A 12,855-nucleotide genomic window follows, 5' to 3' on the forward strand; every position below is an offset into this window, starting at 1 on the left:
ATAACTAGCAAAAAAAGGGTCATCAACACAGTCTGCACTGTGACTGAGAACAGAAGTGGCCTCAAGGGGATGTTTTGTCATTCCAAAGCCTTTGGGAGAGGTGTGCTCCTGTGTTCAGGCACCTGGGAAGAAGGCAGGAAGCAGCAGGTTCATGGACACTCACCTACAGCAGGCTGAGGGGCCCCAAAGCCCAGAGTGGCTGTGGATGTGTTGAATCCTGGGGCTCCGAATGCTCCTGTTCCCAGCGTTCCCCCCAGCTTTGGCTGGGTGTTTCCAAACAAGGATGTCTGTCCTGCCCCCAGAGCTGTGACAGGAGAGGTTAGTGTCACTTACTGCAAGACTGTGACAAATCTACAAGCACAACAAAGAATCAATTCCTTATTAAATGCAGGAAACACTCTCCATGTCAATGGGTGCTGCAGACACTCAGGACTCATGATCAGACCAGAGGATCTCACCAGTGCCACCAGCACTACCCAATTTCTATCAGGTCACTTGGCACTGTGTTCAGAAGCTCCCCTTGGAGCTGCCCTGAGACATCCTGGATTGAAGCTAAAACATTCCCAGCCTTTCCTAACTCAGTTACAGGCAATACCCAGGCTGCAGCTTGAGGCTGCTGAGAAATGAGCTGGGAAACTACTTACCTGTTCCAAACCCTGTTCCAAGTCCAGTTCCCAGAGTCCCAGTCGCAGGCTTGTTTCCAAACAAGCTATTTCCAGCAGTGTTTGCACCAAAACCTTCAACAGAACCAGCAGCTCATTAGAGATGAAATGAAAACCATACATTTAATTAAATAAGCATGACAGGGTTGAAGAGCCCTGCCACAGTCAAGGTCAAATTTCTCACTGTTTCCAGCAGTGCAGGTTAAACTGACAATCAGCAAGAAGGGACTTCACCAGTAATAAACATATTTTAGTTATAAACACAGCACTAAAGCAGCACAGAAAAATGCTGGTCTGCCTTTCTTAAGCTTTCTGGTTTGTCACAAACTTCAAAGTTTCCCTGAAAGGCAGAGCTGACACGATGCTGCTGTATCTGGCAATAGAGTAAAACGTGCTGGGCTTTTTAAGTGCCTGGAGGGAACAAACCCCATTTCATCCTGTTTATACCACACACTTATTTCTCTGGCCTTCACCACAGAGCAGGTGGGAACTCAGATCTGCACAGTTCAAGGACACAGCTGTAACTGCAACAGGGCCATCCCAAATCTACCATCAGACAGCTCAGTTCTACTGCAGATGCTGACTCCATCCCATGCTTGGTTAGTGCACAAAGCCAGGATTAAACTGAAAAGCTGCAAATGTGCACCAACCCCTTGGAATTCAACTCCATTCCTCCTATAAACTGCTACACAGGCAAACTAAAACCACACACTGGAAATACTGATCTCCACCAAATACTGCCAGCACACTGGTGGGGCCATGAAGATCCTGAGCAGCAGAACAAGAACTCAGAAGCACCTTTCACACCACTAAGAGGTTTGCCCAGGGCTGGCAACCACAGTCAAAGCCTGCTTGCCAAGATGCTGCCCTGGTTCAGAGCACTGAGAACTGCACAGAGCTTGATTTGGGAAGGACCTTAAAGACCACTCAGTTCCCTGCAGCTCTCGCCTGTCTATCCTGGCAGGCTGGCACAGCAGGCTAAAGGCATGGGAGGTCCCATTTGGGATGTCTCGAGAGAGGGAGACTCCAGGCCTTTCCTGGACAGCTGTTCCAGGGCTCTGCCCCCTCCATGGAAAGAAGTTCTTCCTCAGCTTGGGCTGGAACTTGTTGTGTTTCAGTTTGTGGCCATTGCTCTTCATCCTGTCACTGTCACCACTGAGCAGAGTCTGGCACCATCCTGACACCCTTGGAGAGATTTGTATGGATTGATGGATTCCCTTCTCCACACTGACCAGCCCCAGCTCCCCCAGTCTCTCATCAGAGATGCCCCAGACCCCAGATCATCTCTGTGGCCTTCCCTGGACCCTCTCCAGTAGCTTCTGGCCTGCCTTGACCTGTGGAGCCCAGAACTGACCAGGACACTCCCGATGTGCCTCCCTGGGGCTGAGCAGAGGGCCAGGATCCCCTCCCTGACCTGCTGGGAATGATCCCAGGGCTCTCCTGGTCATCCCAGGCTGAACCTTCCCTTAAGGATTCCCCAAAACAGTGGAACTTGACCATCTACTAAGTCAGGGAGTCCCACCAAGAGCAAAGGCACAACCCAGCACATTTCCCTGCAGCAGAGATGCGGCTCACTAGACAATTCCAACTCTACAGTACTTAGCACATGCTCTCAGCAGGCGTATGGTATACACCCTACAGCTTTAAATGACTGAAACCCCACTTTTTTTTTCCCTGTCCCCAAACTGGAAGAGTTTGTAGGGTTTGCTAAAGTCAGGGCTGGTTTGTTACCGAAGAGGCTACCGCCCGTGGTGGTACCGAACGAGGGAGCGCTGGTCGTGGTGGCTCCAAATCCAGCAGGCTTGTTCCCAAACAGGGTCTGCAAGGAAAACAACAGCAATTTGGAAAGCTGAGAGGCTGGTACTACAGCAATTGTATTGTTGTTTGGCTGCAGGCAAGGAAGCAGAGCTAAAGCCAAGCACAACTGAGCCCACCCAGCCCAGCCTCCCATGAGCAGGGGTTATCCCAAACCACGTGCAAGACCCCCCAAAAACAGCTGTCAGGCTTGAACTCGAGGGACTTAAGGGACTTTTCCAATGTCAGTGATCCTGTGATTTTCACTCTACCAGAACCAAAATGACTATCAAGAACCAAGGTTGGTTTTGGTCCATCACAACTTACAGTCTGTATTTCCAAGCCTGCCTCAAGGCACCCCCAGGCACAGAGAACCTCAGTGTCTCCTGCTGCTTTCATCACTCTGCACATCACTTGTTAAAAACATGACTCTACATGTGTTTATACCTCAGCTTACAGCAAACCACCTGACTTTTGCAATTCAGACATCTTAATTCCTAAGCTAACACAACTTCATGAAGGTCAGCACTCCAGAACAGAGCTCTGCTTGGTTCTCTCTATTACGAAGGCACAGACATACCGAACCACCAACACCAAATCCTGTGTTGGCTTGTCCAAAAAGGCCAGTTCCCGTTCCAAATCCAGTCCCAGCATTTGTATTGGCAGCTGTCCCAAAAAGGCTTCCAGGCTGCGAGGGCTGGGTGACCCCAAAGAGACCCTACAAACAGGAACCAGGTTAAGGTAATGCTCCCAGGCTTTTCCAAGTCCAGCACTGACAACACATCCAACACACAAAATCAGGCAATAAAACAATGCTACATTTGCCCTCGTGCTGGGGGAAGAGGAGGGGTGAAGAACACTCCAGAAGCTTTAGTCTTCCTCCAAATTAGTTACAAAAAGGGAATTAAAAAACAAACAAAACCCCAAAAAATTATGCTCCAAGCTTTAAAGAATATTGGAATTTCCTCATCGCTTTGAGCAAGGGAGATGGAAAAGAAACATTTCACAGGATTCTCTGGGAGAAGTCACAACAAATTCACAAACACAGGGTATTTGGAGCCAAAGCCTCTAGTTATGCAACAAGCTACAGCTACAGAGTCCTTCTGTCACAAAAACCCACAAATGCTGCTCATTTGTCACCAGAAAGTCCAAGATTTGAATTCTCACAGAAGGTTAATCACGGAATGATACTATCAGTGTGAAAATGACCAGAAGTACTGGAGTTGCTAGAGAGCAGCTGCTTGAGGAGGTGAGTAGGTACATGACTTGTGAACAGCTGACTGCTCTCCCATTGTCAGGAATGAAGCTGACTGGCAGGAGGTTCCTCACTCCACCGCAGCCTTTGGAGCTCGGCATCCTGGTTTTAGCACCCTGTGCTGGAATCCAAGAACATCCCAATGCACCCTGCAGCCCCTCTTACCATGGTGCTGGTGTTGGGCTGGCCCAAGGTGCTGGTGCCCCCGAAGGAGAAGCCAGTGTTCTGCGTGGTGGTGGCCTGGCCAAAGGGCTTGTTGAACAGACTCGGGGTCTGGGACTGCTGCCCGAAGAGCCCCCCGGTGGTGCCAGTGCCAAAGCCGGTCGTACCTGGGACAGCACATGTGCGTTAGAGACCAAACCCAGCAGACGTCACACTCCGGCATTCCAAGAGGAATAAAAGGTCAGGGAATGTCCTGAGCTGGAAGGGACCCCAAGGACCATCCAGTGCCACCCCTGCCCTGCCCAGACCCCCAACAGTCCCAGCCTGGGCATCCCTGGCAGTGCTGTCCAAAGGCTCCTGGAGCTCTGGCAGCCTCAGGCTGTGCCCATTCCCTGGGGAGCCTGGGCAGTGCCAGCACCCTCTGGGGGAACAACCTTTCCTGCTCTCCAGCCTGAGCTGCCCTGGCCCAGCTGCAGCCATTCCCTGGGTCCTGTCCCTGCTCATCCAATAACCACATCCATTCCTACAGCCTGGAGGATTCAGATCTGTTTACAGATGAACTCCACAAAGATCTATCCTTAGGAAAAAATCCTTCCCTGGGAGGGTGGGGAGGCCCTGGCCCAGGGTGCCCAGAGAAGCTGCAGCTGCCCCTGGATCCCTGCAAGTGTCCAAGGCACTTCCCACCTGGGATAATGGAAGGTGTCCCTGACCATGGCAGGGTGAGACTGGGTGAGCTTCAAGGTCCCTTCCAACCCAAACCATTCTGGGATTCTATGATCTATTTACCTTTTAGTTTGCACCAAAACCTAGTAAAAATCCAATTGCTGTTTCAATTTTTCCAAGAAAATGTAAGAAAACAGATTTCTATGGCAAAGAGCCCCACCAGTGAATGCTGGCAATACAACCAGCACAACTCTGAGCTCACATCAGTGTTTCAGCATTTTGCATCACAGAAATTTAAATGGTTTAACAGAATATATGCACATGCACTCACAGGAATGGCAAGGCCAGGCAGTACTTACTGGTTCCAAAAGCCGTTTTATTCTGTCCATAGGAAAAGCCTGTATTGGTAGTGGAAGAGCCAAAAAGTCCTGTGGCTGTGCTGGATGTGGCAGTGGAGGAGCCAAACAAGCCAGGAGTTGCTCCTGCTCCTACAGGATTCGTGGGCCCTTTCCTGTTTGCCTGGTAGTCTTCCAAACGGAGTTCCTAGAGGAAAATCCAGCTCTTTTTACCCAGGACAAGGGCAAGCAAGTGTCCTTAGCACACTCACACAGCACCCAACCTACACTAAGGTGAAGGCTCAAGAAAAGCTGCAACACCTATGTTTTTAAAAATAAGGACACCAAAACCAGGACCTGAACTTAGATCTGTGTTTGGGCTACAATTTGACTTCCCAGAGCTTTTTCAGATCTTTTCATAAAAGGTCTTTTTTGAAGGGGCAAACAAACCAACTCGAATGGGAAGGGCTCAGGTGAACTCCTTGGGAACACCAGTTAATAATAAACAACCAAGTCTAGTCTGGGATCTTGCTGTTACCTCAGCAGAGCAGGGCTATTCACAACAGGATCTCATGTCCTGACAAGATGGAATTTCAGCTCTTCCAGACCTGCATTAAGCATTTAAACCCAACTGCAATTAACGTGGCGTTGCATTTACTGTTTTCCTTGACAACACCTCTTGTGTGTGATGCAGGTATTGAAGGTTCATTAATATTCTTACATTAATGAGCACAGAAGGTAATTATGGCCCAAAAAAGCCCAAGGTAGGGCTGTGTCCCCCCTTGTACTGACCTCAAGAGATTTGCTCTCGTACTCCTTCATGGCAGTGATGCACTGGTGCTTGGTGTTGATGTTGGTGCTGACGCCAGACTTCACCATGGTGTCAGTGCCGGTCGGGGGCTGCGGGAAGCAGGGAGGACCAGGTTAAAAACCAGACAGATTTGGGGGAATGCAGCCAGAACTCCCTGCAGACCCTGGGAAATCCTACACCTAGAGCAGACCTGAGGCTCTGTGTGACTCCTCTGCTCAGGCAAGACCTCACCTGTAGAGCTGCCTCCAGCCCTGGGGCCCCAGGATAAGGAGCACATGGAGCTGTAGGAACGAGTCCAGAGGGAGCCACAGAAATGCTCCAAGGGCTGGAGCTCCTCTGCTCTGGAGCCAGGCTGGGAGAGCTGGGGGGACTCAGCTTGGGGAAGAGAAGGCTCCAGGGAGAGCTCAGAGCCCCTGACAGTGCCTAAAGGGGCTCCAAGAGAGCTGGAGAGGGACTGGGGACAAGGCATGGAGGGACAGACACAGAGAATGGGTTCCCACTGCCAGAGAGCAGGGAGAGATGGGATATTGGGAATTAGGAATTGTTCCCTGGCAGGGTGGGGAGGCCCTGGGATGGAATTCCCAGAGAAGCTGTGGCTGCCCCTGGATCCCTGGCAGTGTCCAAGGCCAGGTTGGACACTGGGGCTTGGAGCAGCCTGGGACAGTGGAAGGTGTCCCTGCCCAAGGCAAGGGGTGGCACTGGATGAGCTCTAAGGTCCTTTCCAACCCAAATATGACATGATTTCATGGTTTTATGATTCCATCATTTGTACAGTTGAGGCCTCATCCAAGTGTATTCAGTGACAATCAACAGTGGAATTTGCCCCAGGAACACCCAAAACAACTCCCAGCAATTCTGCTTTTGGTTTCACTTTAAAAGCAGCTTACTTCAGTTTCTGACATAAATCCTTGAGCTCTGCATGAATTTCACTATTCCCCTTTTTTTAAGAGTGCTATGAAAGTACAAATCAGCAGCACTGCAAGAGCCCCAACAGCACAACAGCTCTGCCCCCAAAGACTCAGTCTTACATCAGCTCTGTCTGGAAGTGAAGTGGGACAAGATCTGCATGAACAAGTTTTTGGGGCAAAGAGTCCCTGTTCCCACAGGCCCCAGTTAGCCCAGTTCCTCAAGACCTCTCTGCTGGTCCACCCTCCAGGTCCAACTGCCACAGAACTTCACAGCAGTTACTGAATCCTGTCTTAAAGGGGACTCGTCCAGAGGAGGCAGGACACCACTCCTCTCCTTCCAGTTCCCATTCCCAAAGCCAGGCTGGCTCAGCAGAGCTGCACTGATTCTGACCCATCCCAAGATGTCTCTAATCCCTACTGCTGCCAGCATTTGCCATGGATCACCTTGAATGGCATGGCACTTCCTGGGAAGGCTCAGCTTTAGGAGCTCCTTTACCCCTTCAGCATTAGCACAGCTCTAAACCCAGCAAGTCTGAAATTGTACAGTGTTTGAGAACTTTGCCAAATTCAGGATAAAACCTGGAGTTAATTACACCTATTTCCACTGCAACAGTCCTTCTAAAGGGATGTTTTCAAACGATTTCATAACACTTGCATATGACCTCCTCACTTTTTCACCTCAGCAACCAAGACATCACACAAACAACTGCAAAACTGAATACCTCCCACAGTGAACAGGCTGGATTAAGAAAAAGCAGAACTTACATTGAATTTAATAGTCGTGCCAGTAGGAGCAGCAGTGAAGCTGGTTGGGCCAAAGAGAGAGCCAGATGTGCTCCCAAAGGGGTTGGAAGTGGTGTTGGTTGTCCCAAAGAGCCCGACACTGCTGGTGCTCGTACCAAAGTCTGAATAAAGCATAAAAAAATAACATCAGTATTAAAACAAACCTCAAGTTCAAAACTTAAATTCTAATATTCTATTCAAATTAGAAACTGGTTTGAAAATAGAAGAAACAGCTGGGAAAAATAATTTGACAGCAGAGCTGGAAACTGATGGTACTGCTAAAGCAGTTCTCTGCTGTAGAAGAGTGTCCCTAACCCAGCAGCCCAGAAACATCAGACAAACCACAGCAGCCAGTTTCCTTCTACTCCTGAGAAGCAGGAAGAAAATAATACAATAATTTGTATTCCCCAATAAAAGAGAATCAGCAAGGCTCCCTTTCTCTTCTCAGAAGGGGCTGCAAGTACTTTCTTCTGCTTCATGGAATTACAGCAGAGTTTAACAGCATTTCCTGTCTTCTCCTGACACAGACAAACCCAACTATAACTGCTCTGCTCTACAAGATAAAAACCTAAAATCAAACAGCACCAGAACAGATTTCAGAATAAAAAATTCCAGCCCACCACCTTTTGCAACTTATTTTAAAATGTAGGGCTGGAATCACAGCTATAGATTCAGGAGCACATGGGCTCCCCCTTGGCTGCTGTGGGCACAGGAGTGTCCCTGTATCCTCCAGGAGAAACCCCCCTGACGCCACCCTGAGCCCTGTCCCAGCCCCCAGGTACACCCAGCTTCCCCTGCTCTCCCATCAAACAGCACAAGAGCACCAGTTTCACTCACTTCCAAAGCCAGCTGGTTTGTTCTGTGCAAAGGCATTACTCTGGGATGAGAAGAGGCTTCCACCAGTGCTGGTGGTTCCAAAGAGGCTGTTTGATGTCCCAGTGGATGTTCCAAAACCAAAGCCGGTGCTGGTGGAGGAGGTGGCTGGTTGGTTGAACGTGGTTGATCCAAACAACCCTCCTGCAGACAGAAACAGGCTGTTAATCCTTCACAACTTCCTTTGCTTGGGAGCTTTTATGGGTTCTTATTATTCTGGGCTTGGGAGGGAGTTTGGTTATTTTTTGCTGGCGATTCCTTGGTTTGGGAGTTTTTCCCCTTTCTCCCCCTGCCTCCCTTTTTTGCCCCTGTTGCACTCCAGCAGGGCAGTACCTGGCTTTGTCTGTGTGCTCCCAAAAAGGCCTCCAGTGTTGTTGTTGGAGCCGAAGGCCGACGTCCCGAAGGCTCCTCCGCTGGTCGTACCAAAGCCTGCATCTGAAAGCAGCACCAGAGCCCAGTGAACTCCCCTTCCCAGCACCTGAGAACTATGGCTGGAGCTCCACAAACACCCCTCAGGATACATGGCTTTTCCTTGCAAGCCTTCCCAACAAGCCCAGCCCTGATTTGCTTCAATCCAAAAAAACCTCAGAGAGATCACCTTCCCCAAGCATTGCATTTTCCACCCTTCCTTCAAAAGGAAGTTTCCACAACAGACATGGCATCCTGGTGTCTCCCCAAAGTAAAAGCTTGCTTAGGGGTGAAGCCTCAGGCTCCTGAACCTCATCCAGGCCAGCTGGAGCACCCAGCAGTTCCCTAATTCCATCCCACAAGGAATCACCACCTTCAAGGGATCCTCTGAGCTGCACTCCAGGAAAAAACACCCCATTAAAAACCACCTTAAAACCAGTTTAGATATTTTACTTACTTTGCCCAAAAGTTGAAGTTGTCCCAAAGCCGGTGCTGCCTCCAAACGGAGTTCCAAAGGATTTGTTAAACATTTTCAGGATATATCAGGTTTTCCCCTAGACCTGGAAAGAATTCAGATTTTATTGAAAGCTCATCCTGCAAACTCATTTTCCATCTCCCCCATGGCTGAGGGCAGCAATCCCACTGGAATCCTTCAGCACAAACCTCATGGCACTGAGCAATTCCAAACCCTGCCAGAACCCTGGAGGGCACAAGGACACCAACATTCCAGTGACACCACAGGTAAGGAGGTATTACTAAACTTCAGTGTCCCTAGAATTAAGGTGTCACCCTTAATTATGGCTGGAGTTTCTGCACATCTCAGCCTGTGTTCTGGGCTGTGGCAATCCCAGGGGTTTCCAGGACTGATTTTCCTGTTCAACTCTATTTGCCAACTGCATCAAACGTGACACAGGGGAATTCACTGCACAGGGATTACAGGAATCCACCTTCCCTCTACTTCCCGCTTCTGCACTTCCCAAAAGTTGCTGTTCCAGGGGAGTTTTGCTGGGCCCAATTCCCTTTCCAACCCACAGGGTTTATTTACAGCACATTCCTGCTGCCTCTCCTCAATCTCCACCCTGAGCACAAACAGGTATAAACTCTGCTCCAACTCCCTGAGTTTATCAACAAATCCAGCACTACCCCTACCTGTGTGGTGTTTTCCAGCATCTCCACCACTGAAAATTCCAGAGTAGCCAAAACTGTGCTGGATTAACAAAAGCAGCCAGTACTACTCCCAAAAAAATGCTCACATTACCCCCAAAATGCCACTAATAGAAAAAAAAAAAAAAAAGCTAGAACTCACAAAAGAAAAAGCCATATTAACCAGAAAAAGTCATACTAGCCAGAAGCTGCCAATGTTGAAAAACACCAGTATCCTCTCAAAAAATGCCAAGTTACCTAAAAATAATGGGAGTAACGATCCAAAACCAGCCATTATTAGCCAAATGAAAATACCAACATCAACCAGAAACAAGTATGCATTACTAAAATAATGCCCTATTAGCCAAAAAAAATGCCAGTATTACCTAACCCCTTGCATACTCAGCAGGAAACACAGGAATTCCCCCACATTCCCAGGTACTCCCTGGAAGCCACAGCTGACACACAGCAGTGCAGAACTAAGAACTTCAGCAATTCAAAAATGGCCCACACCAGGAATATTCCCAAGCCAAACAATTCTAGTTAAAGCCAAACCTGCCCTTTCCCTGTGCCCAGGTTTGGCTTTCCCCCATCCCAGCTCCCTTTATCTCCTCCCAGCCAAGGGAAGTACACAGGCACTGGGCACTACCCAGCACAGCTTCCCGCAGGGAAATCACTACATCCACCTGCCCATCCTTGAAATCAAAGTGTTTGTTTCCCTAAAACCAACAGCACTTTCTAGGAACTGCCAAATCCAGACTGGGAGCAGCCACAGCCTTCTACCATCCCTGAACAACTGGAGACTAAATCAGCCCAGAGCAGCCACTATCACACACTTGCCTGACACATGAACTAAACACATGATTTGTGTCACCTCCAATGACTCCAACAGCCACACACCACAATTGTAGAGTGTTAAGGGTCTCCACACTCCCACAGGCAAATCCTTATAGATTTCATTTGTCACAGGAAGAGGAATTTCAGTGAAATGATCCTGGTAAAAGCCAGAAAAAGCTGCTCTGCCAAATTCTGAGAGTCCCCAAAGATGAGAACTTCTCCTGGGAGAGCTCCTCTGGCACAGAGTAACACTGAGCCCTGAGCCCTCCTCACTTTCTCCCACAGAATCCCTGAGGCTGGCAAAGCCCTCCCAGCCCATGCAGTCCCAGCTGTGCCCAATGGCCACCTTGTCCCCAGCCCAGAGCACTGAGTGCCACAGCCAGGCCTTCCTGGGACACCTGCAGGGATGGGGACTGCAAACCTCCCTGGGCAGCTCCTGCCAAGGCCTGAGCACCCTTTCCATGCAGAAATTCCTGCTGCTGGCCAAGCTGAGCCTCCTGTCAGGGAGCTATGAGAGTGGTAAGGTCCCCCCCAGCCTCCTTTTCTCCAGCCTGAACCCCACCCCACCTCCCTCTCCACCAATGCTCCCAAACACACTTCTCTATTCTTATGGAACATTTTCAGCCATCTCCCCTTGCCCCAGTGCAAGTCTCTGTTTCAGACCAGACAGAAATCACCTGCAGTTTCCAGTTGTCCGATGCTGTGACTCTCAGCCTTATCTGCAAATTCCCAAGTCCCTCATTTTCCGTGGTTCCTCTTTTTTAAGCCACTGCTCTTACATTGTCCTGAGATCATTAAACGCCAAACCCTACCTAAGAAGAAAGCTGAAATATCATTTTGTGAAAAAAAAAAAGTTATGGAAAGATTTGCCTCTCCCACAGGGTGTATTTTGTTGTACTTCACACCCACCCCTCCTTCCCTGCACCTCCAGGGCTGTGTCCAGTTCTAGACCCCTCAGGGAAACAGAGACATTGAGGGGCTGCAGAGTGTCCAGGGAAGGGAATGGAGCTGGGAAGGGTCTGGAAAACTGCTGAGGGAGCTGGGAGAGAGCTGAGCCTGGAGCAAAGGAGGCTCAGGGGAACCTTGTGGCTCTGCACAGCTGCTGCCAGGAGGGGACAGCCGGGGGGTCAGGCTGTGCTCCAGGGAACAGGGACAGCAGGAGAGGGAACAGCCTCAGGCTGGGCCAGGGGAGGCTCAGCTTGGCCAGCAGCAGGAATTTCTGCATGGAAAGGGTGCTCAGGCCTTGGCAGGAGCTGCCCAGGGAGGTTTGCAGTCCCCATCCCTGCAGGTGTCCCAGGAAGGCCTGGCTGTGGCACTCAGTGCTCTGCGCTGGGGACAAGGTGCCCATTGGGCACAGCTGGGACTCCATGGGCTGGGAGGGCTTTTCCAACCTCGCTGATTCCAGGATTCTGTGAACTTAGGAGCTGGAGCAGAATTAGCAAATCTCTAGGGCTTTACACAATGTGCCGCTCGCTGCACCCCCAGCTCAGCAGGAATCTCCTCACGCCAAGGGTTCTAGTTGAAGTTTAACAGCGAGAGCACAAAAGCCCCGTAAAGCGCCCCAAAGAAACCCCAGACATCAACGTAACTTCAAATCGTACGTAACCAACCCAACTTTGAACCCAGCTAACCAACACGACAGTAAATAACTCCCACGGGGAGGCTGCAGTGCCACTCCGGCCCGGGGGCAGCCGGGCCGTTATCCGCATCCAGAGCCGCGTATTGCCGGGGGAAAATACTCGGAATCCCCACCGGGACCCGCACCGGGACCCCCAAAAACGCCTAAAAAAACCCCAAAAGCGGGCAGGTATACCAGAGACCGGCGGGGCAGGGGGAGCGGGTCTCCCCCGAGAAATCCGACCCGCTCACGGCCCTTCCCGCCTCTCCCCGGCCCTTCCTCCGTCCCGGAGCCTCCCCGCGCGCCACCCCCCCTCCTCCCGGGACCACCCGGTCTCCCGGCACAAAAGGCCTGGCGAGGGGCCGCAGCCGTGCCGTGCCGGGCAGCCAGGCCCCGGTGCTCACCGCGGGTGCCGGGCAGGGCAGCCCCGGCAGGCGCCGGTGGTCGCCGCAGGTAGCGAGAAGCGCCGCTCGGAGCGGCCGGGCCAGGTCGGGCCCGCGGTGCCGCCACCGCCTCACGGGGCCGCAGCTGCGTCACAGCCCGCGCGCGCACTCCCGGCCACCCCCGCGCGCCGCCCGAGCCCCGCCCCCCGGCTGCGCTTCC

At 51.0% G+C, this 12,855-nt stretch overlaps 1 protein-coding gene across 6 annotated transcripts in view; it reads right to left on the reverse strand.

The window, feature by feature from the left end:
* NUP98 (nucleoporin 98 and 96 precursor) overlaps positions 1-12,824 on the reverse strand; it is a 33,815-nt gene extending 20,991 nt beyond the window's left edge. Inside the window, exons 1-13 of one of the 6 annotated variants that reach the window (XM_085069143.1) lie at positions 12,657-12,824; positions 11,312-11,458; positions 9,112-9,214; positions 8,580-8,681; positions 8,211-8,390; positions 7,356-7,495; positions 5,664-5,771; positions 4,896-5,079; positions 3,877-4,040; positions 3,037-3,174; positions 2,394-2,481; positions 645-737; positions 164-304 (exon numbers count right to left, since the gene is read on the reverse strand). In XM_085069143.1, the coding sequence (XP_084925269.1) occupies positions 164-304; positions 645-737; positions 2,394-2,481; positions 3,037-3,174; positions 3,877-4,040; positions 4,896-5,079; positions 5,664-5,771; positions 7,356-7,495; positions 8,211-8,390; positions 8,580-8,681; positions 9,112-9,184 (1,411 nt within the window). In that variant the 5' untranslated portion in view covers positions 9,185-9,214; positions 11,312-11,458; positions 12,657-12,824. Of the gene's footprint in view, positions 1-163; positions 305-644; positions 738-2,393; positions 2,482-3,036; positions 3,175-3,876; positions 4,041-4,895; positions 5,080-5,663; positions 5,772-6,710; positions 6,832-7,355; positions 7,496-8,210; positions 8,391-8,579; positions 8,682-9,111; positions 9,215-11,311; positions 11,459-12,656 lie in introns of those variants that run through there. The other 5 variants (XM_085069233.1, XM_085069323.1, XM_085069489.1 and 2 more) reach the window with 5 other exon arrangements.
* Positions 12,825-12,855: the final 31 nt, after the last annotated feature.

This window comes from Lichenostomus cassidix, chromosome 1 (assembly GCF_008360975.1).
Source record: "Lichenostomus cassidix isolate B80296 chromosome 1, HeHo_3.0, whole genome shotgun sequence".
In the NCBI taxonomy this organism is placed as follows: domain Eukaryota; kingdom Metazoa; phylum Chordata; class Aves; order Passeriformes; family Meliphagidae; genus Lichenostomus; species Lichenostomus cassidix.